General features: G+C 42.8%; 1 protein-coding gene across 1 annotated transcript; it reads right to left on the bottom strand.

Moving 5' to 3' along the window:
* Positions 1-56: 56 nt before the first annotated feature.
* Positions 57-27,533, bottom strand: LOC139644892 (dachshund homolog 1-like). Its single transcript, XM_071520424.1, has 11 exons — positions 26,773-27,533; positions 19,094-19,209; positions 13,622-13,732; positions 9,737-9,915; positions 8,448-8,568; positions 8,118-8,252; positions 4,702-4,901; positions 3,546-3,693; positions 2,564-2,692; positions 2,190-2,294; positions 57-613 (listed from the first exon to the last, which is right to left on the bottom strand). Exons 1-11 carry the CDS (start codon positions 27,354-27,356, stop codon positions 576-578), a joined length of 1,866 nt encoding a protein of 621 aa, XP_071376525.1. The 5' UTR covers positions 27,357-27,533; the 3' UTR covers positions 57-575.

The following is a 27,533-nucleotide window of genomic DNA, read 5'->3' on the forward strand; positions in this document are numbered from 1 at the left end:
CACTACTGCATACCATACACAATACAAGTCATTTACTGACTGTACAACATGCCATTATGTTTTTGATAATAATAACAAAAATGATGAATATATATATACACAACTCTGTTACAAGTTATATTCATCATTTGCGTCCAGATATACAGCACTGACAAAACAACTATGATCATCTTCATCTAGGATCTAAAAACCTTGATTTGAAAGAAAACACGGTCAAACACATCAGAATAAAGTATTGTTTCCACTACAGCCAGAATCTGGTGATAAATGCAATAAATTAAACAAGAGAACACAAGAGGTTCAAACGTCACCCTTGAAAAAACACAGGGTCGTCCTCTTGATCTGACAGTGGAAGTTTGGGTGGAGGTGTGTGTGTGTATCTGGAGACCGATGGGGAGCGGAGATGCCACTGTGTGACTGAGCATGCCTGTCGGTTGTCTCATAAATGATGCATCTTCGTCCCTCTGTCCACCGCTGGATTCTCCTAATCTTCTTTCCATCCATTCATCCAACCGTCCATCCATCCATCCATCCATCTATCCATCCATCCATCCATCCATCCATTCATCTCGTCTTCAGTACATCCCGGCACTCTGCAGGAACACTCTGCCCTCTGCAATACACAAAGAAAACCAAATTGATAAACACACAGAATGATCAGTAGGACCGAATGCAAGTTTTCCCCGCAGAAACCCTTCTTGGTGCAGCGGAAAGGACTTTGACCCAAAATTTAGACCATGTGACATCAAAACCCTCTATTGAAATAAGTTGTAATGAAATTAGACAGCGTGTTCGCTCCTTTAGGCGGCGTGGGCCACCCTGACTGCTCAACAGTAGGGGAAACAATGCTGTATGCTGTTAATTCATTAACATAAATATTGGACGGGGTCCTATACAGCCCTGACCAAAGATCATTAATAAAAGATCATTAGTAAGTAAGGCTTGGCGGAAAGTGTTTTTGGCCCCAGATCCCTGTTTTTGGCGATAAAACTTCCTGGCACAAAGGAACCACATCCTGCCCCGCTGTCTGACAGACAATTCCCCTTTAAATGATTTATTACTGGGTGTTAATTATGCAAATGATGTCCAAACAAACTCGTCACGAGGACAATTAAGACAGCCGTTAATTAGTGGCCGGTTCTCTTCTTGCTTCACTGACATTCAATTAAAAATTGCCTTTGAACAAGCTAGCTGTCTGGTATGGCTGCCCTGGCACCGTGCGGAGCAGAGGTGGGTTGGAACCATGCACTCTTTTGATGAGGCCGGGGTAGAGATCATAGCCATTTCTTTTTTGTCCGTTAAAGATGTTACATGTGGGATTTTCTCATTAATCTATCTCTGCGAAGACAATAATGCAAGCAAAAATAAATAAATTAAACGCCTGTCTCCATTAAAACAGTAGCCCCAGTGAACCGCTTCATGCTTCATTTAATTTGGTTCAATTTCTCAGGCTTGGTTTCCCTGTGAAATCTTCGAAAGCCCTTCCAGTAGACTGGTAAGTTAAGCATCAAAAGCAGTGGGCAGGTGAAATAATGAAGTGTGTTGACAGAGCGCAGCAGACAGGAGCTATTGAATTTACCACCATGAGTTACAATCACAATTTATTTGACAAATGTATATTTAGAGAAAATCCTTAATAGATTAAGTTTAAAAGAAAAACTGAGACAAGAACTGCAATCATCTTGTCACACTGAACTGGCGTTCTCAGGTCGGCATGGGAGTCGACTCACTGAGAAATTTCCACAAACCTGCTGCAGTGCCTTCACACATGATGATATACATAACTTTCTTTTTAAAGAAAGAGTTCCTACTTTTTCAAGAACCAGACTCAAACCCACAAGATCAAAGTGCATGTAGCCCATGTCACTCATCTCTTGAGAACAACTTTAAAAATAAGGATATTGCTGCGATTGGAATTTCAATTGAATTAAAGGTTTATATGTTCTATCATGAATTGAGTTTCATTGGATCATGAGACACAATCAAAATATATTTCAAAAACGCATGGCAATTACTCTGAAAAGCATGTTTTTTTCTTAATTCCTTTAAAGTTGACATTTGGTGATGGAAGGTTTTAGCAGTGACAGTACAACATTTTACAACATTGCTACAACATTTTTACTGAACAGAATATAAAGCCTTTGTCACAACATAGAGGAAACAGAAATTGGCCAATCAGACACCTGTACCTTGTACCGTTGCCTTGGCGTCCGTCCTGTTGTCGTCATGGCTGCTCCCATCTACTTCCTGGGTCACTGAGTCTGTGAGGGGAGGGGCAAATGATGATTGATGGCCTGTAGTTCGGTCATTAATTAATTAAGATACTTAATTAGAGGCTAATGAACAGTCACAAGGCTATGTTGCACTGGAGCCAGAGGATTGGAGACATTTTGGTGACATTTAATATGAAAATTAGAATTACGCTGGCTATGATAACTCTATAAAGCTCAATGCTACGTGAAAATAGAAATTACTATAGGGTTCATGATTGTATGCTATGCTTGAAAAAGTGTGTGTGTGTGTGTGTGTGTGTGTGTGTGTGTGTGTTCGTCTGCCGGCGTACCTGTGGGTGTGTCTGCGGTGTGCAGCAGGCTGTGTTCTGCCTGGTCACGGAGTTTGACCTCCTCCTCCAAGGCCTCCTGTAGTCTCCTCTTACTCCTCTTCTCCTTCTTCAGGCGCTTCTGGATCAGGACTGACGGACCATAGAAGAAGAAGGATAGACAAGGAGAAGAGCAAAGGATGTGATTTTTTTCAATCAAATACCTGGTAAACATCCTTAGCAAATAACATGATTCTGATGATCCAAATAATTCTGTTTGTGTCTTTTTTTGTCAGAAATTGTTGATTATGTTTCTGTGTGCTCTCACTGCTTCCTTTCTCTATTGTAACCTGATCGTTGGATCTTTACATCAAAAACACTGAAGAGGGTCTAAAGGAGAGGGCAATGCATTATAAGCCCTGGGGTATTTGTTTTAGACTTATAGTTTTAGACTTATAGTTGTCAGTAAGGCCAATAAGCTGCTGGTTGACTGAGTTTAAGCCAAAGAGCTCACAGTTTACTTGGTCTGTTCTTAAGGAGTAAAATAGGTGTCTCCACTTCCTTATCCGACTTTAAAGCTATTGGAAGCTCTGTTGGCTGGATTAGTCCACCCTCTGTTAGCTGAAAATCGGCAGTGTTAATTTAACTCAGTCAACGGCATGCCAGTGTTTGTAGAAGTCAACACCCATCTGTGTTAATTTAACACTTTTGATCGCTTTGAACAGCCGCCCCAGAGCCATAACAGCTCTATGAGTGGACAAGCATCTTTAGAATCAACACTTGTCAACTCAAAGTAATTGCCATTGAAAAATCATCACTTATTAACACTGGAAAATATGCTGTGTGAAAGATGTTTCAGCCCTTGCTCTACACTGTTTTTCTGCTCCACAGTGAGCTGTTTCTTCAGAGTCTCTACCTGAGCTCTCCCTCCCCTACCTCTACTCTAGTCTCTCCTCTAAAGCCACAGGACGTCCTGTTGTCTGATGGTTAACGTGGTGCAGTGTACCTCTGTTTTTCTGTTCCACGCTGAGCTGTCTCTCCAAGGTCTCTCTGAGCTCCCTCTCTCTGACCAGCTCCATCTTCAGCTCTGTCCTCTCCAGCTGGTCCTGCTTCTCCTGTGCCCGGGCGTTCTCTATGGCAACCCTCAGCAGACCCTGCTTGGAGACACACAGGCACACACATCAACAGGTTACACACCGAACAAAAGCCAGCAGAGGTGTGTGAGATTGAACTGAAAAACAGAGATGCTCATCTTGCTCCAAGATTTCAGAAATACACCAAAGGGGAAACCTCAATTCACTTCATCTCCAAGTGGATATTTTCTCTTTTGATACTGAAGACCATTTTGATAAAGGCAGCATCTTTCAAAATGTTCAAGATCAAGAACATTTTAACTTGAATAGCATAAAATACAAAAAGAGAGAGCGGAAGCCACTTCAGTGTAAAAATGAAAAGACTACTAAATAAAAATGCAGCAGCAACACGTCAAGAATTTTGCTCTTCTTCAGGCAGCATCTGTTAAAAATGTGCAGATTAGTTAGGTTACAAAGCATAGTAAGCATAAGCATATAGCAATAAACTCTTTCATTGCCTCCATTTAAATGTTTTTCACACTCTTTTCATATTTAGCATTAAGGCATAATAGAAGCCATTCTCCTTCACTGTTGTAATCCAACATGAATACTACAAGAACATTTTCACACACTCAAATGAGGGTCTTTGTTTTGGTTTAGTCTAGTGTTTTACACTGGTGTAAATATCATAACTGCCAGAAAAAGAAAAAAAACACTTCCTGGATTTACACGGCGGTGAAAAAAAAAATCAGACTTTTAATCTTACGGAAGTCAAATCTGATCTTTTAATTGCATGCTAAAAATGGAAGTGCCATCACATCTGGGTCAGATAAGGTTAGAAATATTTTTTTCCTGTGAAAATCCAGCCAGTGAGTATGTTGCATTGTGACTCTTCTACAATGTAACAAAGACATATAAACTCTGAGAAGCAGGTCAGCACATGCCCATCCCAATTACTGCATACCCTCAATGCACCGGTGTTGCTCAGTCTGCCATTAACAATTTCAGGAAATCCCAGAGAGTGTCTCATCTCTCTTCCTATTCATCGCAGGGTATAATAATAATAATAAAGCCCCGGCAGAGCCTCACCTGGATGTTGGTGAGCAGGGTCTCTATGGAGGACAGGCCTTCGGGGAAGATGAAGGGAGTGTGGTGGAGGCCTGCGGGGAGCTTCTGTCCGGGGTAAGCTCCCCGCTCACAGCCCTCCCTGCCTGCTAATGCTTTATGCCCCTGGTACACTTGTCTATCGCAGCCCTCTCTGACTGTCTGGGTAGCCAAGGAGCTGTTATCTGGAAGACAGAGAGAGAGAGAAAGAGAGAGAGAGAGACATGGAGCGTGACTGAGGATTACATTTGCAGACATTATAAATGCAAAGGAGTGATGCTTCTCCCTGTGCCCCAGACTGGTGTGACCAGTTGTCACCACCTCTCCTTTAAACATTAAGATTTTCCTGATCGATATATTTTTTCTGAGAATGCTAGTGTTTGTTTGTTCCAAGTCTGCAAATAACATCCTGTATCTCAGCCACACTATGAAATCAAGGCTGACTGTAAATGTTCATTATTTTATAGCACACCAACACCAATTTTCCTTCTTTTTTAATTTCACCTTTTGTTGATTGTGATATTCTAATTGTTCTATAATAACACAAGTCTAAGCAATGTAAAGAACGTACTGTACAGAAATAGTCAAGTGCAATGTAAGCAAATGTTAAGTTTTATGTCTTGTTTTTATGCTTTTATGCTTTGGACCCCAGGAAGAGTAGCTAATGGGGATCCTAATAATAAACAAATAAACACATTTATTTAATTTTTTTTATGTATCAAACCCAACAAGAAAAAGATGTTCTCACAAATCACTGTGTGTGGGTATGTACGCACACACAGACACACACACAAGTCCTGGTTGGGGTTTGGGGTTTTGAAAATGTGGTTATCCTTTATTAGATGGCACTATGCCTATTGATAATACATCACGGCTTGACATCTCACATAAAAACAGCTAAGAAGCTGCATTATGGATGACCATCTGTCTATAAACCTGAGAGCCGTGTGTTCTCAATTCATGACAGTGAGGGAGCTGAAGATTAGCCATTTTCTGCCTTATTTTCACATCACACAGTTGCACACTTCACACATTTAGAGTCGTCCCAGCCGACGAGGACGAAGACGTCCTGAGAGTGCGTCCCGTTACCGGAGCAGAGACGAGCGCGAACGTGCGATGTGATGTACGGCGCTTCTGTGTCTGTGACAAATGACGGTGTTTTCTCCACTTAGCTGACCACAGCATCTTCTGCTCCAAATCCACCCACCTCCCCTCCTCCGCCTCGGCCTCACGTCTTGGCAACTGTCACATTCAAGGTGTTTCACAGATGAGAAGCAACACCCCCCCCCCTCCCCCTCCCCCTCCCCTCCCCTCCACCCCACTTTCTCTCTCTCTTTCTTGCTAAAAGCATTGCTCTGTAGAGAAAGGTAATTAGCAGGTGCTGGCGAGCTCAGCGGAGGGCATCCAACTACACTCCTGTGGCTCACACACACACACACACACACTTATACACACACACACACACACACACACATACATACACATTCATAGCCGCCTGAACTGCGCAGTCAGCAGCGTGGGCTCCCCAGGCTCCTTGGATGTGACTGATCCTTTATTGAGTTACTGTTTTACGCCTACTTTACCTCACACTCACACACACGCGTTCGTGCATACATACACACCCACACGCACACACACACACACACACACACACACACACACACACACACACACACAGAGCTGCCAGCTCGTTTGATCATTTACACATCTCCCTAACCAAGGTCACTGTCTGTTTTTCCCTTTTCTCCCAACTTCATCTCTCTTTTTTTCCCTCTCTCATTCCTCTCCCGCCCGTCCCCTGGGCTAATGAACTTCGCCACGTGAAGACTGCCAGTCAGCGGAAGAGAGCGGGAGGGAGGGAGGGAGCGAGAGAGGGAGAGAGAGAGACACAGAGAGAGAGAGAGAGAATAAAATTCTGCTGATGTTTGGTTAATGGGAGTGAGGTGTCAGGGATGGCCTCTGATCTTTGCTGCATGGATACGTTGTTCAAAGACCACTGAAACAGCACACACAGGCAAAACCGACTCACACATACCCACACACACCCACACACACACACACACACACACACGTGCGCGCGTGCGTGTGTGTGTGTATGTGTGTGTGGGTATGTGTGTAACGGATTGACAGAATGACAGCAGTGAAGTGCTCTTTGAAGCTCTATTCAATCCATGGTAAACCTAGGCTGTGATGTTCTAGGTCAAACACAAAAGTGTGCAATCCAGTGAATGTACATGCGCTTCATTTGCATACAGGAAAATCAATTGAAAATCAATCACATAAATGTGATGTGTGATGCATGGCACTCATGTTGTTGGTGCCATCACTGCTTTGTCAATATGTTCACAGATCTCTGACAGCATCTCAAACCTTACCTGGGAAGCCTTTGTGATTTTTAGATTCGATTACTGAATAATGCTATTCAGTACCAGAATACATTTACACACGCACACACATACAAACTCCCTCTCTCTCTCTCTCTCGCTGTAGATTTCTGCTGACTGTTTGTCCTTGAGCAGTCCTCATTAAGCTAATGCAAACCTCCCTGACAGAGAGAACCAAACAACTGACGTTGCAGCACCGTGGCAACGCGGGCCCTAACGACAGGGAGGCGGTCGTTATGCAGATGAGGTCCAGCTGAGAGCGCGGGAGGCCGCCTGGCTCGTTAGGCCGCGGCCCGGCAAATGGCTCACTAATGTAACACCGCTTCCCGGTCTAATGGAGCCCTGTTTCGCAGAATTATTTGTCTTTCCTCTCCGCAGGAAGCCAGGGGGGCCACCGACAGCGAGGAGGAGAGGAGGCTGAGAGGAGGCGGAGAGGAGGCTGAGAGGAGGCTGAGACGTCTGAATCCATATCGACCTGTTACCAGATATTTCTTTCATTTCAACCTGTTTGGAGCCGCCTCTCTTCCATAAAATATTCAGGAACGGGAGAGTAAAGTGTTTAGGCAGCTATCCCACTACATTCACAAGTTTATAAATCCACGAATAGCCAACTATACAAAAGTACATGGATGGATGCTCAGTGTAAAGCATCTAAACATGACAATTTCTCGGACTTTAGAGGAAGCTCAGAAAAACTGGATGCTTGCTGTACTGTGGGATGATAGGCTTTCTTCCATGGCTATATGATTTGTTAAAGAAATAATGATTAAACAAGAAAAATAAAAGAAATGCTTGGAAATGTCACTTGTTTCCAGTAAAGTAAACCCTCATGAAAAAAAGTGACATTTCTTAAAACCATCAAAATCATCTGCTTCTGATGTAGAATAATTTAACCTACAATATTTTAAAATCATCTAATACAGGATAAAAGTGGTTGCTAAATTTGTGGTTTATTTTTACAGTTCAGAGAGACAAGGCAAGACATTAGATATTTACGAAGCCACAGGTCTGCCTTACCTCTGTCAGCGTGGCTCCTCTTGTTGTCCTTGCTGTATTCCAGTGAAGCCACGTCTGTCTCTCTGGCCCCTTGCACCACACTGGGGGAGTGTCCTAACACATTGTGGCTCGAAGACAGGCCGTCATGGAGTGGGTCTGGACATAGTATAAAAAAAAAAGACATAAGACAAAGTCAGAAAGATCATATCTCAGAAAACTCAAAAATTCAGGTATTGTTGTAGTTCTTGGTTGACTGAAAACAAGATTTTCCTTCATGCGAGAAGCAGCCTGTGAGAATACCTGAGTTACGCTCCACATGGCTGTGTGCAGATCAGACAGGTAAGTACGTACGTGTGGTTTCTGCAGTGCGTTCTGTGTGAGACGGTGAACTCGACACACTGCTGCTGTGATTGGATGACATCTGAGCTTCCTCCAATGAGGGAGAAGGGGAGGGGCTGTCCCGAACTCGCTCCTACCAAACAACAACAACAATAATAAAGCAAAATCTTATGGAAATTATGGTTTTCAAAAGTTTCATCAAAAGAAGAATCAAATGTTACTTTTCAGGTAATTATGTAGTCTACTAATCAACTGGTCTAAATAAAAAAAAGCCTACCTTACATTGTAGGGACTTGGAAAGGCTAGGAATAATAATATGCTATTGTTTGGATTCCAGTTTCGCCAGGAAAATTTGAGGGCCCATTTCAATCAGCCTTGCAAACCGCCTTTGGGACCCAGCCCAGTGTTTGAAAAACAATGGACTACATCATTGAAATTATGATCAGTGATATCCACAGTGACAGTATTTCCTGCTACTGTGCAAGATATGATTTAAGATCATACCTTCATGAGGTACTGACGCCTACATCATGAAACACCTGGTAATATCATCATTCTAAAATTCGATAATTTAGGAAAAATGTTGATACTTGAATTAATGATGAAAATGGTGATACCTATGATGATCCCATCCTCCAAAATACTACTAAGCAGAGGTGAGACAGCCAGACAGAAGACAAACAACTGTTGTAAGCAAAGTTCGTGACCTGCATGGCTACTTTAATAGAAGTTCCTATTGTTTTTACCTCTGCCAAGGAGGTTATGTTTTTACTCCAGTTAGTTACTTTGTGTGTCTGTCAGCAGGATATCTCAAACTTATGAACGGATTTCCACGGTGGACACACAGGCCTTTAGCCAAGGAACAATTGATTAGATTTTGGTGGTGATCCAGATCTGGGATTTCCGCCATTAGACAATTACTGTTTTTTAGCCATATCCATGAAACTAGCAGAGATAGAGACTTGATTCCAAAGGGTGCTGTATATTTGCAGGATCTCAATTTAACATAAAATGTAAGTGATAGGATTGATGTCTTTGGGTGTTAGAGCAAGTTGGAGAATTGTTCAGTGCTGGAGGAGCTTTGTGCCCTCCGAGTGCCTTCTAGTTTTAGTTTAGGAATTATTTTGTAAGAGTAGATGTCACTTTTTTCAAATGACGGTTTGCTCATTTTGGAACAAAACGCAACAAAACGCTGAATTCTTTCCTCAATACAAGGTCATGGATGGAAATGACCAGAACATAAATGAGAGACTGGGGTCCCAGTGGTTTGATCCAATGGGCCTATGGGGCTCTAACTTCACCTTAATGACAGAGGTGGGAGGCCTGGCGGGGGGGTTGGCGTGGAGCTGTGCCACATTCGCCATGCTGGCCAGCGTGCTGAGTCGGTTCATCTGGCCCATCGCCATGGAAACGGAAGCCGGCGCCAGGCTGGCCGGGATCAGAGGATGTGACATCATCATAAAGGGCAGCTGGTCCAGACCTGGGAGAGAACAGAATAGAACTTAATCAGAGAGAATAGAACAGTAGAGTACAGTAAGATATAAGAGAGGAATAAACAAGCTAGGAAAATGGTCTGTTGCTTCCTCATAAGGCAGAGGTCAAACCAGCAGCTCTGTCTGGAGGCCATCAAAGCCACACCACCCATCCACCCATCAACCCATCAACATGAAACGGGTCTCGCCTCTCTGTTCTGTCCCGTTCGCGTCAGCTCTCACCTCTCTCCTCTCTCCGTCCCCCTGTTCCCCAGCCGATCGCAACTAAAAGGCAACTCAGTCCTGCAGAGTGAACTGAACTGAAAGGCCTGCGCGTCTCTTGATTCTCTGATGGCGGGATTGAAACTGCGCTCCAATATCACTCTTCTGTGATGTCAACGTTATCTGGATGACTGCTCTGCTTCTAAACCACATACCACTGGACATTGTGTGTGTGTGTTTGCGTGCGTACGTGTGTGTGTGTTGGGTGTTCAGAGATGCAGAGTATGAAAAGGATGGGTGTAGGAAGGAGTAGTAATAGATGAGGAGGGAGGGCAGAGGAAAAGAAAGGAGAGGTGAGAGAGGGGAGGGAGACATGACACCGAGAAAGGTTGTCATACACCCGTCCTGCTGCTTCACAGTTAAAGCACATGGATGTGAAGTCAGTGAAGACCAATGTTGTTTCAGAGCTTCAGATGCATTCAGCGAGCGTCATCTGCAAAAACTCAACTTCTCAGGAATGAAGAAAAACTAGTTGATTTTCCTTTTCCGCCGCTGAGTTCTTGATGATAATCCAACACATTTTCAGTTGTTCAAACCAAATTCCTATTATCTTAGACAATCTGGTGTTTGAATTCCTCTCTTAAGACAATCATCCACTATCTTTAAAGAAAATCCTTCCTCTCAACAGCACCCTAGTGTGTCGTTTCAGTCCCTCTATTCATGAAACAAACAATCCTGTTGGGGAGAGAAAATGACATAAATATTTATCATTTAATAAAAGGAAAAACAAAAACAAAAGAAACACAGGGAGGAAGTGGAACAAAAGGAGCTGATGGCGGTGCTGGTGCTGGGCCAGCAATGCACGCTGGGTAATTATAAACACAAAGGAAAAAATCTTGGACTCTATTCCGCACAATTGTCGCAAATAATAGAACGAGTGCACGGCATCAAAAAAAAAAAAAAAAGCCTCTCCAAAGAAGAGAGATGAAATAAAACAAATAAAAGGGAGGAGGAAATAATAGGAAGGGAGGAAGGAAGAGAGAAAGAAAGAAAGAAAAGGAAAAGAAAGAAAAGGAAAAGAAAGAAAAGTAAGAAAGGAAGAGTGGGGCATTGACTTTATGAATCGGGCTCGCTGGACATATGTGCAGTGCTTTGTGCATTTGGCAGATTAGTCTTTCTGTTGCCCAGAGCAGAAACCAATCCAAACAAAAGATCTGTCTGAATGGAGCTAAATAACCAGATGCTCAGACAATCAACTAGCAGCCAACTCCAAATATTAAGCCTTGGTTAGGAACCAGCGCTCCACTTTTTGTCCCCGCTCTCTCCTTTCTTTTTCACACTCATTCTCTCCTTCTCCTCCTCCTCCTCTGCCCGCTGCGTCTCTTTCTTTCCTTCTCTCTCTTCCACTTTCTCTCGCCCCTCTCTCCATCACTCTCTCTCTCTCTTATGTTTCATTAAAGAACATCAAAAGTCAAAGTGCCTCTCTTATGTTTATCCAAACAAACCATTACTGTAAACAAACAGTTACTGTAAATTTCCCAGAAGATCTTGTTAAATGCAGAAATGGCTGCTCCCGCTCTTCCCCCGGCCCATAAGGTGTCACACTCAGCATTTGTGAATGTGTGCGTGTGTGTAATCTGAGATTGCCTTTGTAGTGGTTTAAGCTCCGGTAGGGGCCTACCCTTCCCATAAGGCCGTGGGTGGCAGTATGGAAAAACACATCATGCTTATGTGTGTATGTATGTGTGTGTGTGTATGTGTGTGTGTGTGTGTGTGTGTGTGTGTGTGTGTCTGTGTGTGTGTGTTTCCAGTTGACTCTATCATTAACAGTGATTAAGCTTTACAGGTTTATAATGGCTGGTGGTAACCATGCCACCTAACTGCGCACAGATGCTGGCAGTCTAACTGAGTATATACAATGGTAAACAATGCTTAAGACTGGGAGTGTTTAGAGACGTGGGTAAAGAAAAAAAAAAAATACTACACACACACACAAACACACACAGTCACAGAGCCAAAAACGAGCAGTGGGCATATGCACATGGTGATTTTCTGAATGACTCCATCCATACTTTTATGTGTTTGTGAATTCCTAAAACACAAGGAGAATTTTTATTAATTTCTGTCCCAGAGGCTTGCAGTATGTTCCACATTAGTGCTTGCATTTGTGTGTGTGTGTGTGTGTGTGTGTATGTGTCCCAGGTTGATAGCGTATTCCACACCGACCTCCATAAGCCCTGTCATCTGTCTAAACACACTGATGCCGCTTTAACCTGTCGATAACAGTGGGGGCGGTGTGCACGACTGTTTATGTGTGTGCGTGTGTGTGTGTGCGTGTTTGCGTGGATGTGTGTGTGTGTCCGTTCTCCCATCGATTGTCCAGCGGTTGTCGTTTGCATTCAGGATAGTGAATTAGAGAGAAGACTATTGATTTGGCCTCAGCCTCTCATCTTAGTCATCTCTCTATCATCCCCGTGTGCTTGTTTTCGTCCACCGGCGTTCTCCCTTCACTGTGAAGCCTGGTATCGTATTCAGGACGCCGTTCTATAGGGAACGGGTTTTCATACCATATGGCTAAAAAAATTAGATTGATATAAGCCATGAATCTGAGCGATATTGACTGCTCCTGGGTGACTGTACGGCAGATCTGAATCTCAACAGCCAAACACTCAATGGGATTCAATTCCCAACCCAGGAGCTTTCTGTGGTTCCATGGGTGATTTGAGGGGGGAGGAGGTGAAACTTCTTAATATACCAGGTGAACTCTAGGTGCCCATATGCATCTCTGATTTTTAACTAAATAAACGAGGGCAGACTGCCCACTTAACTCTGAAAAACAAAGACTTTCTTCCTGTAAATCATGATCTCATGTTACTCAATATAGACAGATGCAATATTAAATATGAGTAACAGAGGAATGTAATGAGTTACACACACTAATGATACGCAAGCAACATTTTGAGGCTATAGAGCTGGGCAATTTTGCCAAAAGATGACCAACAGTACTTTTTCAGGATATAATTGTTTCCAATATATTATACACAGATTTGGTTTCTTTTGTCAATCTCGATTGAAGCTGAAGGAAATATCACCTTACTCTGATGCCCATGTCTCATGCCCTTAAAAAAAGGAAAACCACAAGAAAACATGCCCAGACTCTGAGTTGCTCATGTTTTGATGGTTTGAGTTACCTGACCCAGATGTCTATCTATAACTCCATTTGTGCTGCAGTGTAAATGAAAAGCAGTGACTCATCACTGCTGTAGTTTGTTTTTCATTCACGGTCTCACAGAGGAAGTGTACAGGCTACAGTGGTGATGTCACATCCTGGTTTTAATCAGTTTGGTTTGGCTCTCGGTAGCAAACACATAAACACAGCTGCTGAAGTCATATTGATTCGGCATAACAGATGTGTTCAGAAAACAAGCGTGAGATGTGTTATACGACTGTGATTAAACATGGTGGGTGTGTGTGTGTGTGTGTGAGACTCACCCAGTCCGGGGTTGTGATCGCCGTTGTCTCCGTTTGGCCCGCCATGCTGCTGGTTGCCATGGTAACCACCCATCACCTCCAGCTTGATCTTCTTGGCCAGGGCAGACAGACCTGAGATAGAGACAGAGACAGAGGGAGAGAGAGAGAAAAAGACATAGAGAGAGAGAGAGAGAGAGGGAGAGAGAGAGAGAGAGAGAGAGAGGGAGAGAGAGAATGAGAGAGAAAGAGAAAAGAGAGAAAGAAAGAAAGAAAGAAAGAAGGAAAAGAAAGAAAGAAAGAAAGAAAGAAAGAAGGAAGGAAAAGAAAGAAAGAAGGAAGGAAAAGAAAGAAAGAAAGAAAGAAAGAAAGAAAGAAAGAAAGAAAGAGAAAGAAAGAAGGAAAAAAAGAAAGAAAGAAGGAAGGAAAAGAAAGCAAGAAAGAAAGAAAGAAAGAAAGAAAGAAGGAAGGAAAAGAAAGAAAGAAAGAAAGAAAGAAAGAAAGAAAGAAAGAAAGAAAGAGAAAGAAAGAAAGAAGGAAGGAAAAGAAAGAAAGAAAGAAAGAAAGAAAGAAAGAAAGAAAGAAAGAAAGAAGAAAGAAAGAAAGAAAGAAAGAAAGGATCAATAGGAGCCAGATCAATGGCCCCGGTGGAGGATTAGAGCGGTGGGTAGGTAGGAGGTTGTCATGGGAAGACAGAGGCCGGCCATTCATTCTGCCTGCACCGCTGCACTGGCCATTTAGTCTGCCAGGGAATCAGCAGTGAGAGGAACAAGCCAAGACATTCATCTCTCCCACACAGGGACATCGCATCCCACAGCAAAGCACACAGGGCAACGCTCAGCAGCAGAGGCTTCGCCCTCAAGGCAGAACGAAGCTCTTTATCAGCAGAGAAACATACAAAAAACATAAACTAAATCAGCATATTTGAATGATGATTGAATGTACTATGTTTTTCATTATCTTAAAGCCATTTTGATCTGAAGGCTTATGCTTAAATGCTTGAAATGTGTTTTTTAGACAAATATAAACAGTGAAGTTGATGCCTAGGTATGAATTTCTTTCCAAGCCTTTGCCTTTCCGACAAGGCAAAGGGAGGCTACTTTAAAGAATCTAAACTATAAGATAGTTTTGATTTGTTTAACACTTTTTTGGTCACTGCATAATTCCATTTGTGTTATTTCATAGTTTTGATGTCTTTACTATTATTCTAAAATGTGGAAAATAGTAGAAATAAAGAAAAATGTGGCGTGTCCAAACTTTGACTGTGACAAAATACATGTGGGAGAGAGCTTGAGTCAGATTCGAATTTGCGTCATGAACCTAAGTAGGTAATTTGACCCTCAAACCGCATCTTATGCCACATATTGTAGCAAGAAAATGAAATATCTCTTGCGCTAATACAGACAAACACAGTGAATTATTAAAGCTGACCAAACCAAGCAACTGTGCAAACAACGTGGAGGAAATGCAAACAAACCATAAGTCTTCATTTCCTGATATTGGCCACAATTGAATTGCTTTTACTGCCCTCTGATGAGAAATTACATTTTTCAATCCATCATAAACATTTCTAACAAACTGCTGAGTGTTTTTTTTATTATTGTTATCTTACACGATAACATGGGTGTTTGAGGTGAGTGGTCTGTCTGCCTTAGACCTTGACAACCACAACAAATTGTTCCTTTTTTTCTCATCTCATCCCTTCTCATCTCCTCTCCTCCTCTTTGCTCCTCTGTCCCCTGCTCTCCTCCCTTCCCCTCTCCTTACTCTACCTTTTCAAATGTCAGCATCACAGCAGGACATAAGCCAGTGTGCTGTGTGTGAGAGAGCGAGAAAAGGAGACTAAGGAGGATCACATCAAAGATTTTTCCTGCCTTTTACGCTCAAATGTCCTCTCTCTCCGTCTCTCTCACATTCTCCCTTTTAGCTCTCTCTCTCTCTCTTCCTCCCCTCTCATGTGGCCAGTTCTAATCAGTAGAGTTGACATTGCCGCCGTGCCCTCTCCTTTGGTGGAAAAAGACTCTTTTCCCACTGAGAAAGATGCTCTTGAACACACACACACGGAAACACACACACTCAAGCACCTTTGAACAGTGAGAGGAAGCAGAGGCTAATAGAAAATGGCTTCTTTTGAGGCGGGGAATGAAAAGATCAGGTTGCAGTGAAGAGCACAAAGCCAAGGGCAACTTTGAGAGCCGTGAGGTGCCAACAATTACTTTCTCTCTTTCTCTCTATCACACACACACACACACACACACACACACACACAACAGGCACCCTGCTCACACACAAACACACAACTGTTTGTGATATGACAGTTTGTAGTGGAAAGAGCAACACAATGGCCTGTAGCAGTTGACTGAGGCTGCTGTTACAAAGTCAAAAGATAAAACACACATCTCCAACTGAGTCCATGTGAGTTGTATAGATATAGGTTCACTGCTATTTTAAGAGAACCTCCAAAAAGTTAACTTTTCAGGAATCAAGTACAAAACAGGCTTATATCTTTACCGATTGACACTTGTGCATCCCTGTCGTTATCGGCTTCAAAGGGGTTTCACAAGTGTAAAGATGAGGAAACTTACGCAACACACAGAGGACTGTGTGAACTATTAATTCAAGGGGGAAAAAAAGACTAAATTTGCAAGTTATGCGTTGTTTTTCATGTGTCAGCAGTGTGTATGCTAATTTGATCAATCAACACACAGGTTGCCTCCCAGAATTCCGCCTCCTTATTTTATTGATGATATGTGTGTAATTAGGTGTGTCAGCAGTGATACTAGTCAAGTTGCCCCATCATGCATCTATTCTGCACCTAAGCAATGTGTTCTTTCTTAAATATTGTTAACTAGAGAACTGATAGGAAAGTATGATAACACAAAACTGGTGTTTCGCGCTCAGCCGGTTGCCAGGTCATTCTCTGCACTTTCCGACAGCTGAAAGGAGAACAAAATTAAAATTTTTCCAAACAACTCCTCTGAGGGCCGAAGCAACAATGCAGCACTAATTCACTCTTGAAAGCAGCGCATGCAGCCAAGACTGGGATTTCTAGTGTGGCTACATCTGTGTGTGTGAAATGTGTGTGTACACCAAGGCCATGCTGGTGCAGATAATCTCAGTGCTGAAGAATTGCAAAACTTGATATTATGGGCCGCATTTATGACTCATGAAAAAACAAACTACCCCACAGTTTACCATTTGAAGAGATTAAGAGATTTAGAGAGGCTTCATTCTCATTTTTTATGAACCTTGGATGTAGAATGCAGGCAGGTAAATTCCACCTCTCTTCAAATGCTGACTTTAGCCTTTTTTTCCTCAAATTTCCTTTAAAATGAATGCCTACATATGTGATTTTTGTTTGCTCTTTTTCACATTTACTATTTAACTATAATTATTAGTTAGCAAACAACTATTAGAATTTCTATTGTTTTGTATTGTATCCTCTAATATATTTGTGAAGAGCACATGAAAAGTAATTTTAGCATTATTATTAGTAGTAGTACTAGTAGTAGCAGCAGCAGCAGTAGAAGTAGTAATATTAGTGTTATTAGTATTATTAGTGAGCATAACCCAAATGAATGAATTTTTTCATGTCTCAACAACATTATTATTGCACCAAGCATCTCAAATAGGATACTTCAGCATCAATTACAGATATTTAAACAAATACACTTATATTTCTGTGGAAAAATAAATTATATGGATACAAGAACATTTTTTCCCCTCTGTATTTAAATCATTTATTTCTGTTTCCTATGTATTTGCTCATAAATCACAGCTTTAATCAATTTATTGTTTTATTTATTTGAATTAATCATTTTAAATATTTTCTTATCTTTATCCTTTGCACTGAAATATTTAACTATGTGTCTTTTTAGTCTGTTTTATTCAATCATGGCACATTTTTACTCATTTATCTATTTTCCTCCTGATTCTCCTATTTAGTATCTGTCTTTCCCTCTATTTCCTATTTTACTGCTCCAACATTATAATGGCAGGGGCGTGGCTAAACTGCCAGGTGGGTCTGACCAGAGGCTCTGACGTGTCACTGGCTAATCACTGTAATTGTTGATGGTTCGACTGTGAAAGTCTGCGGCTGCTTTCCAATTTGGCCACCGGGGACTGAGAGTGAAACTGCTCAAGGAAAAGGAGCAATTTTCACTAAGCTGCCATAACTTCTAGGTAGCAGATAAACATGCTCTGTTTGATTTAAAACACTGACGTCTGTGTTCCCAGTGCCAACATCTTCTCCCCGGCCAAGTTATCCATGCAGCGTGCAGCACAGGGATGATAGATATTGATCTGAGTCTCCAGTCTTTTGGATCCACGTTAGGGCCCGGTCTTTACTCGGTGGTCATTGTTGTGGGCAGACTTGGGAGGGAGTTTCACTACCTGTAATTAAACTGGTAGTTTAACTAAATTTTGAAGTAGCTTGGTAGTAGTTAAACTAAATTAAATTTATGAAGTGTTCTTGGTAGATCATAACTTTTTTTTTTTGTCATTTTAAGGTGTAGTTAGCAACTGCAACCACCAACTATGTTTGAGTGTAAAAGAAAAGAAGGGAATTGTTTGTTTGTTTTTTTACCCAAAATTTACTGACTCTTTCTGGCAGGCATTATACACACAGTGGACAGTACTTGCTCTTTATTTCAAATAAAACATAATTTTTGTTAACATCCTTATCAGTGGTATTTTTGTCAAATTATTTTGTATTATATGATGTGGCAGATGTATATATGCTAATGTTCTACAAAGCAGTTTGAGTTTCTTTTTCTAAGTAACTTAAGTTAAGAAAACTATATTTTTCTTGAGGGTAGCTTTGCTGTAGTTCATTTTTTTCCAGTGTGAAGTAACTTGTAAAACTAGACTTCCATGTAGCTTTCCAAAATTCGTCTGGCCCTCACTCAAGTGCAAAAACTCTGCACTGTGCAACACCAGGCACACCAAGTAACCCACATCCACCTAGCAAGCTTTGTGATACTCGATTGCTCTAATTTATCCACCCAGTGATGGCTGATTAACAGATCTCATTAACATTACAGTGAAAAAACAAAACAAAATAGGAGAATCAAAAAATAGATAAACAAATATGTATGTGTGAAAATGGAATAAAATAGCATAACCCAGCAAATAAATGGATAAATATTTCAATGCAAAGGATGTAAATAATCTTAAAAGTGGTGAAATAAAATAAATAAAACAATAAATGGATTACAGCTGTGATTTGTGAGCAAAATCATGAATATAAACAGAAATAAATCATTTAAGTAGGAGAAAACAATATATGTCATATATTTGTAACCATTAAATTATATAATATAAACATCTATATTTGATGCTGGATTATCCTATTTGAGCTGCTGGCACACAATGGATGCCATAATTACATGGTGTCAGAAATTAATTTTATGAACAACGGTATGTTGTGTGTGCACGCATGTGTGTTTTTCTACATGTGTGTTGTGTGTGTGTATGCAGTGAGTCCTGGGCCCTCACCTGCAGGGGGCATGATCCCAGCAGACAACAGCCCACTGTGGGACAGCAGGTGGTGAGTCCCGCACTCTGACGACGTCACAGTCTGGAGCCTCTTGGGCGGCCGGCCAGGCCTCGAACTGCAAGAGTAAAGACAAGCCAGCGTTAGTCATTTTCTACTTCACTCACTTCTTCCATTTTTCATTCAAGGGGTTATAGGAACTGTACTTCACTCAGCAAACCTGGGTTCTGCTGAGGTGTCCTCGAGCAAAACACTGAAACCCCACCAGCTGTTCTATAGCACAGCGGTTCTCAAACTGAGGGTCAGGACCCCCCAGGGGATGACAAGGTAATTTTGGGGGGTCGTGAGATGATTCATGAGACAGGAAAACTATATTTCTATTATATTTTCATGTGTAATTCTTCAGATTTTTCTCAATTATTTTGCTTTTTTCTTGTCAAATACTGAATAGTTTTCAGCCTTGAGGCCTCCGCTGATAATCAAATGAAACAACCTGAAAAGGGAAAAAAAATTTTTTGGGTGAATTGTTCAACTCTCTGCATATGCAGGGTTGTGAGTAGGCATAGTTTCATTTTAAGGAGTCGCAAGGCAAAAAGTTTGAGAACCACTACTGACCTGACCTGACTGTGGAAGGGGGCAAGCGAAAAGGGAATTCATCAATCAATAAAGTATCTTACTGTTGTTGTGTTTGCTCGCTTGCCTCCTTTCTGTCCACCCACTAGCCGTTCCTTCCCTCATTTATTCATTAATTTCTTTCAGCCACATTCTCTTGTTCCCACCATGTCAAGGATTTCTTCAATAAAAGGGAACAACTTGAGATGACGACACTAATACCAGATTCACATGGTTTGATTGCGCCAGGCATGCTCAATCAATCTTGGAGGAAGTATGTGAAAAGGCTGTCAGACATCACTTTGCCTCTGACTAAATGGTGTGAATGTCCTGACAGGGGAATGACACGGGCCACATCAGCCTTAATGACAACCAGCGCAGCTCATCTCCTCTCATATGGACTGACATGGGATAACACGAGTCTGGGGTGTGTGTGTGTGCGTTTGTGTATGTGTATGTGAAATGGGGGGTCAAAAGAGGAAAAAGAGAGAGCTATAGAGAGAGAGTGCAAAACAAAGGAAAATAGGTATAGGAACAGGAACAAGGGAGAAGAGGAAGTGGAGTGGATGACAGACGATAGAGATGAAAAGTGAGATGGGGGAAAGACAAGGAGTTGTAGAGTGAGAGAAAAAAGGTGGAAAAATATAGGGAGAATCCGAGAGAGAGAGAGAGAGAGAGAGAGAGAAGGGGGGGAAAGAGTGAAAAAGAGAGAGTGAGTTTTAGAGAGGGAGAGATAGACCAGAAGCAGCAGCAGCAGCTTCCTAGCGTGGGGTGTCTTTGAGCAGATTTTAATTAGAATCTAATCCAGCCGTCATTAAGGCCCCATAAACGAAGCTGTCAGTCAGGAGATTAATGGCGCCTCATTTGCATATTGCATATAATTCATCAATTACCCAGCAGAAAGGACCAATCCCCTGTTGACACACCCACTGGCTGAGGGGGGGAAGATGGAAAGAGACAGAAAGAGAGAGAGAGATTGTGTAGTGACAAACTGTGTGAGAAAAACAGGTAGCTTGCGTGCGTGTGTGTGTGTGTGCGAGTGCACACCGGTGTGTGTGTGTGTGTGTGTGTGTGTGTGTGTGTGTGGTGTGCGTGTGTGTGTGTATGAAGTGTTCAAAGGTTAATTTGATGAGCCGATGAGCTCCACAGTTCCTGCCCTCGGTTTTAATGAGTTGTTATTATTGTCTCTTATTATAGGCCCAGACCGACTGGGATGTGACAGCTGACATCAGATATCACACACAGTCACACACACACACACAGATACACACATGCACCCACACACACAGAGATACACACAGACACACAGGTAGACAGACACATATGCACACGCACACACACAATATTAAAGAATGACAGACAGCAAGAATGCACTAAAGGGATGGGGTGGGGAGTGTGTGTGTGTGTGTGTGTGTGTGTGTGTGTGTGTGTGAGTAGGTGTGTGTGTGTGTGTGTGTGTGTTTGTGTGTGTATGTGTGTGTGTGTCTTGTGGGGGACTGTACGTTCCCAAAAATTGTTTTTGCAGTGCATATAGAGCAGCATACTGTGCTTAACAAAAGCAGGAAATATATTTTTAGGTTTCAAGTTTGAAGACAGAGCAACACAATTCCATTGCCACTGATTTGAAACACCTCAGACAAACACGTAAAACACACACACACACACACACACACACACACACACACACACACACACACACACAGAAGCGCACACCATTGGGGGAAATAAAACACACAGAGACTAAAGACTCTGGTTGTTTTTTACTGCAGCCCCTTCCCTTTCCCTTACCACTGTTTATTTGCACACACTAATTAATGGCCTCCGTGTGTATGTATGTGTGTGTGTGTATGTGTGTATATGTATGTGTGTGTGTGTTGCATTTTCGGGGGCATAAAGATCTGGAACCTCATTTTGTGTTTAGTCTGCAAGTGCGTTGATACATCAAAGTGACCCATAGAGGGAGGTTTCTGTGTGTGTGTGTGTGAGTGTATGTGTGTGCGTGTGTGTGTGGTGTGTGTGTGGAGTCGGAGAGCACCGGTTCCCTGAGGTAGGATTAATGAAAAAGCCTTTCATGGAAAAGTCATCAAGCTGAGGGGATGGAATGAGAGAGAGGAGGGGGAAGAGAGAAAACAGTGCATTGTGTGTGTATGAGTCTGTGTATATGGTATGTGTGTGTGTGTGTGTGTGTGTGTGTGTGTGTGTGTGTGTGTGAGAGAGAGAGGGGGTGTATGGCTTATGACCTCTTTGTCTCAAACTTTAATTAAAATCTCACCCAGACGTCCTCCCTCATGCCAACGCTCTGACCACACACACACACACACACACACACACACACACACACACACACACACACACACAAGCACATTTTTAAAAGAGGTGCCCTGTACATTGAGTTCTGCCCTCCAAAGCTTACTGTAAAATCATGTGCACTCGTGTGTGTGTGTGTTTGTGTGTGTGTGTGTGTGTGTGTGTGGGTGTGTGTATGTGTTACCTGAAACATGAAACGCTAAACATGGCAGCTGGGGCTTAGCACAGGTGGAACAGAAACAAAACATAACAAAGATGACAGATCTCTCTCTTTCTCACCAACACACACACACACACACACACAGAGGGAGAGAGAGAAGTAATGAAAGAAGAGGAAGTGTTACAGTCAAAACAGTGGAACAGCTACTGGCTTGGAGGGATTGAGGTGCTGATAGGTAGCAGCTGTGTATGTATGTGTGTGTGTGTGTGTGTGTGTGTGTGTGTCTGTGTGTGTGTGTGTGTGTGTGTGTGTGTGTGTGTGCGTAGGAGAGATAGGGGGCGAGAGAACTAGCTCAAACAAGGTTTTGTTTTGAATATATTAGCACCGTTTACAACTCCCATGCTCCCATGCTCCCATGCTCCGATCCTTTCAATCTGTGTTTATCACATGGATCTGTATTCGTTGTCACGGTCCGGTTTGATAAATCATATCACTGTCGCTTCGGGCAGCAAGACTTATGTTGCCAGTTAGAGTAAGCAGGAAGATTGATGTTGTGATCTTCCTCTCAAATCGAGGGGCTGAAACCTTTATGCGCTATTCCTATTAGGAAAGCCTGTGTGATGATGTCATGACAGAGGCAGGCAGGACAAGACACACACACACACACTCACATAGACACACACACTCACATACACAGACAGAACGTTTGATCATGGCAAGAATCTGATCTCCTAAACTGATACCGCCTTGCATTCCTCTCCCACATTCCAGGGTCAGGGCGATGTCAAGAGTGTATGCCTGTGTGTGTGTGTGTGTGTGTGTGTGTGTGTGTGTGTGTGTGTGTGCGTGTGTGTGTTCCATTAAGTCCTGTCATACTGGAAGACGCGGAGGCCCTCTCTATCTCATCATGCTCTTCTCTATAAAACATCAAAAGAGTGTGGGGGTTAAAGTTGAGCTGAACCCCCCCCCCCCCCCCCCCAGCCCACCTCCCCCGTCCCAGTGCCGACTTTGACAGTGAGTTATGGTGCAGAGGTGGGGCTCGGCTTTGAGGAGTCCACCTTCCCACACACACACACACACACACACACAACACCGAATTACTACTGCCAACTTAGGTTTGCCACTGAGAAACACAAAGGGCAGGCTTTTGTTCCACTCCGTAGGCTACTTTGTGCCATTTATCATTCATCATTTAATTTGGCTAATCTTTTTTTGTCCGATATTTATTCCATGCCTGCTTCATAATTAACTCAATTTCTGCTTTCTAAGTCTCCTAAGTTGCACGGGCCGCAAAGAAACACATGGGAGAACTCGTGTCTACAGTATCAAGAAGTCATCATTTTGTTAATTCTATAGGATAATAATTTTCCCCTGTGAGGCACACTCTCAAAAGAGCGTATCATTTTTTGAAAACACACATCTTGTGTTACGTTCCAGCTCTACATAACATAAAAGATGTGCAAACAGAAACAAATGTTGACACCACATGTGCTGCTATTAACACATGCTTTGTTAAAAAGTAACAAAAGAGATGTCGTCCCACACTGCATTACACTCCCTTTTATGGAGCGTGTGGGATTTGGCCATTCTGTACCACAAACAATATCATGTTAATACTGTGTTAGCCCAGACTGCAAGGTTAGTGAAAACAGCATAGTAACAGAATGCCACAGTAAGTGTGGGAGTTTGCCCTCACAGCACACACACACACACACACATAGAGAAAGACCTGCACGCGCACACACACACACACACACACGCAGTGGCGCGCACACGCGGTTTGACCTGAGCTGTTTGATGTGTGTTCCTCACGGAGAATGAAACTGTTCCTTTGTGAGGGAGAAAGAAAAGGACGGAGGATCAGGTTGCCTCCCTACACGCCATGTTCTCTGTGTGGAACTAATGTCATTTACCAGCAAAGCCAGCAAACACACAGGCGTGACCATGTGAGTGTGTGTGTGTTTTAGGGGAAGAGAGAGTGTTTGTGTGTATGTCTGTGTGTGTGTGTATGTGTGTGTGTGTGTGTGCATATGTGCCACCTATGCGTGAATTATAACTAGGCTTTGACTCAGGATGAAGTCAGTCCTTCTTCATGGTTTGATGAGTCAGTGGTCAGTGTTTGTGTGTGTGTGTGTGTGTGTGTGTGTGTGTGTGCGCACAGAGGGAGTAAAAGAGTGAGACAAAGAGGAGAGGGAGAGACAAGGGCAGAGAGAGGACATTTTTTTTGGTAATCTCTGCTTCAAAACATCCCATTTCATTTTGATCTTCAAAAAATAACCAATGAACGAACAAACAAGCAAGCAAGGATGAGCAGGATGAATCCATGTAAACCGTTCTGTTAGCCACGTTAAACTGTCAGACAAGGCTGCTATTTCTCTTCCAGCCTGTCTGACTGTACCGGACTGGAAAATAATAAGTGATGGCTGTCTTAATCAGTAACAAAAAAACCACTGAGCCCTGACACTGTCAGAGAGCCGTATCATCATGTTCTTGGAGATGTGGGACTTTTATCTAGGTTTATTAGGCCAGCTTCCTGCAGCCATCTTGAGTCCCACTTTTTACCTGCTTTGCTGCTGCAATGTTGCTCCAGCCACAAGAGGCATTTCTTGCAAACTTCTGCAGCACTAATGCAGGATAGATGCAGGGGGTGAGACTAATGGCTACCACAGTACATTTGATGCCTTCAGACAAAGAACCGTAGAAGTCGTTTGAAGTTTTCAGACGAGTGATGTTTTCAGATCTCATTAACTAAAGGCTGTTTGAGTGTTGTGTGGATAATTAGAGACGGTGGAGGCTGTGTACTTTCAGAGGTTGTATAACAACGACCCCATTAACACCTGACATAGAAATCCCAAAGCAGCCAGAAGATGCATCTGGATTTTGTCTTGAAGGGGCTCAAACATTTAAAACACAGGTGGAAAACCATGCACTAAGAACTGGAAAATCCAAACGCAGAGCCATATTCAAACACATGAGTGATTACACCCGAGAAGGACAGAAAACTGATCGTCCTTCGCCATCTTAGTAGGTAATAGAAGGAAAAAGTAGTTTAAATGTAGCAAAGTGAGTTTCCAGTCTTTCGTAAGTGTCTTTACATGGTCCAAGAACTCTATCTGTACAAAATCTTGATGCATCCTCTATCTACACTGGGATTTTAATTCCAGGTGTAAATGCGATCATTCATGCTCCAAATAATGCGGATTAACTATCAAACAATATCAATTCCCAAAACTAAGGATAATCCACACTCCTCTGGATTCAAACCCATGCTGTTAGTGGCATGTGGTCTGCACAACAGCACACTGAGCCACCAGGAAGCCACGAATCCCAGCCAATTTAGCCCGCTTTATCCAAACATCTCTGTCGGGTATTGGATTGATGACCCATGTAGTTGGTCACCACTGGAGTTCTGCAAAACAGCTAATTTACATAATCGCATCATAAATACCGAGAATTCATTTAATCATCTCCTCTTTTCTGTTGCTCAGGGCTAAAGAGTGTTGATATGATAAGACAGCGAGTTATTAAGGAGAGAGAGAGGGAGAGAGAGAGAGAGAGAGAGAGAGAGAGAGAGAGAGAGAGAGAGAGAGAAGAAGGGATCAGTGAGTGAGCTTGTCCTGATTTAAGCTGCCGCTTGGGGCCAAATGAAAATTAATTAATTTCTGTGAAGAATCAATTTCTCAGAATGACAGTGTCAGATTCAATGTGTGCGTGTGTGTGTATGTGTGTGTGAGAGTGTGTGTGCGTGTGTTTTGGGAACAGAGAGAGATGATAGCCTATGATAACATAACTTAAAATGGCAAACTTTTAAGAGTGAGTGAAGAGTGTTTATATTAGGATTACTAAAATTCATTATCATCATCATCATCATCACCACCACCACGTTCATCATCAGTTGAAATGGTAATTAGTATTAGGCCTACCAGCAGTGATAAGTGCTAAGTAGAAAGGGTTAACTATAACATCAGGCACACAACCACCAATACAAACAAAAATCAATCATATTTTTTTTATATTTTTAGAAAAGCATTAATTTATGTTTGTTTATTTTAGTTATACACGTATAACTTACATCAGTTTGATGCTTACCCACAGTAATCCTATAACAGATTTTAGAGGAATATTATACAAATATCAGAGCAAAACTATAAATCCCTATAAGAATATTATAGGAATATTATAGTGAATCCATAGAAGATTTTTTTTAAATACCATAAAGTACAATAAAGTCATTACAAACTCACTACTGAGTACCACTGAGACGTTATATTGAATATTATAGGAATATTAGTGTGATTTTTGTTATGGATGTATAAAAGGAATTTATGTCATAAAAAAAAAAATTCAGATAAAAAGGTGGGTGAATAATATTGGGGGGCTCAGAGGGCAGGGTCAGCTACAGTCCAGCGCCCCTGTTGCCTATTTATTCAGTGTCTTGCTCAAGGACACTTCGGCAGGGCGGATGTGCGCCGACGCCAGGGGCTTGAAAGACGCTCTCCCCACCCTGCTTCACCCCCCCCCCCCCCCCCCCCCCCCCCCCAAAAAAAAAAAAAAAAAAGTGTACCCCTCATCACACCTGTCCCACCCCCCTCTCCGACTCACCTTGCGTTGGTACAGTCGTTGTAGAGCGTCTCGAAGTCCTTCCTGGAGATGAGTTTGCACCGGTTCACCCCGGGCTGGATGGCCCCCAGCCCCCGCAGCACCCGGACCTGCTCCACGTTGCACACCACCGGGCTTATGTCCAGCCGTTTGAGCTTGGTGTAGACCGTGTGGAGGCCGCCGACCAGGTGTTTGAGGAACAGGTCGAAAGCCTGGGGCAGGCAGATGAGCTCCGTGTCTTTCACCGTGAACGAGGCCAGCTTGGCACCTTTCACCTCCACCAGTTTGCACTCGTTGTTCTGCGGCGTGTTCTCCACCGGCGACGGGGTGGCGTACACGGGCTTAGCGCCACCGGAGACCGGGACGCCTCCCGTGTTTATCGGGGTCCCGTTCGGTAGTAAGAGGTCCGCCCTGAATGGGTGAAGCAGCGCCGGGTGCGCTACGGGAGGAGCCGGGGAAGAGGAGGCGGAGGTGGCCGCAGGTGGCGGAGAGTTGGTGGCCGGGGAGGCGGAACTCGGCGCCGGGTGGTGCCCGAGAGGAGCGGCGGGGAGCAGAGCCGGAGCAGCCGGAGAGGCCATGGTGGTCATGTCCCAGGATGGAAAAAAAAAAAGTAAACTTCAAAGTCAACTATTTAGAAAGTAACTTCGCCGAACAAATGTCGTTGCTTTGCGAAAGGGAACTGCGCAGGAGTGTGACGAGGAGGGAAAAAAAAGAGACGAGGAGAGAAGAGAAGAGGAGAGGAGACAGGGTCCGTGCGTGGAAAA

This window comes from Centroberyx affinis, unplaced genomic scaffold (genome assembly GCF_046629955.1).
Source record: "Centroberyx affinis isolate AG114_WGS23_722 - 3 ecotype Tasmania unplaced genomic scaffold, CSIRO-AGI_Caff_v1 ptg000801l_1, whole genome shotgun sequence".
Taxonomy (NCBI): Eukaryota; Metazoa; Chordata; class Actinopteri; order Beryciformes; family Berycidae; genus Centroberyx; species Centroberyx affinis.

Excerpts from the sequence above, each read along its gene's own strand:
- LOC139644892 (XM_071520424.1), bottom strand. The coding sequence starts at position 27,356 with ATGACCACCATGGCCTCTCCGGCTGCTCCGGCTCTGCTCCCCGCCGCT. Across the intron at positions 9,916-13,621 it reads CGATCACAACCCCGGACTGG|GTCTGGACCAGCTGCCCTTT; the intron begins GTGAGTCTCACA and ends GTTCTCTCCCAG. Across the intron at positions 8,253-8,447 it reads ACGCACTGCAGAAACCACAC|ACCCACTCCATGACGGCCTG; the intron begins GTACGTACTTAC and ends TACTATGTCCAG.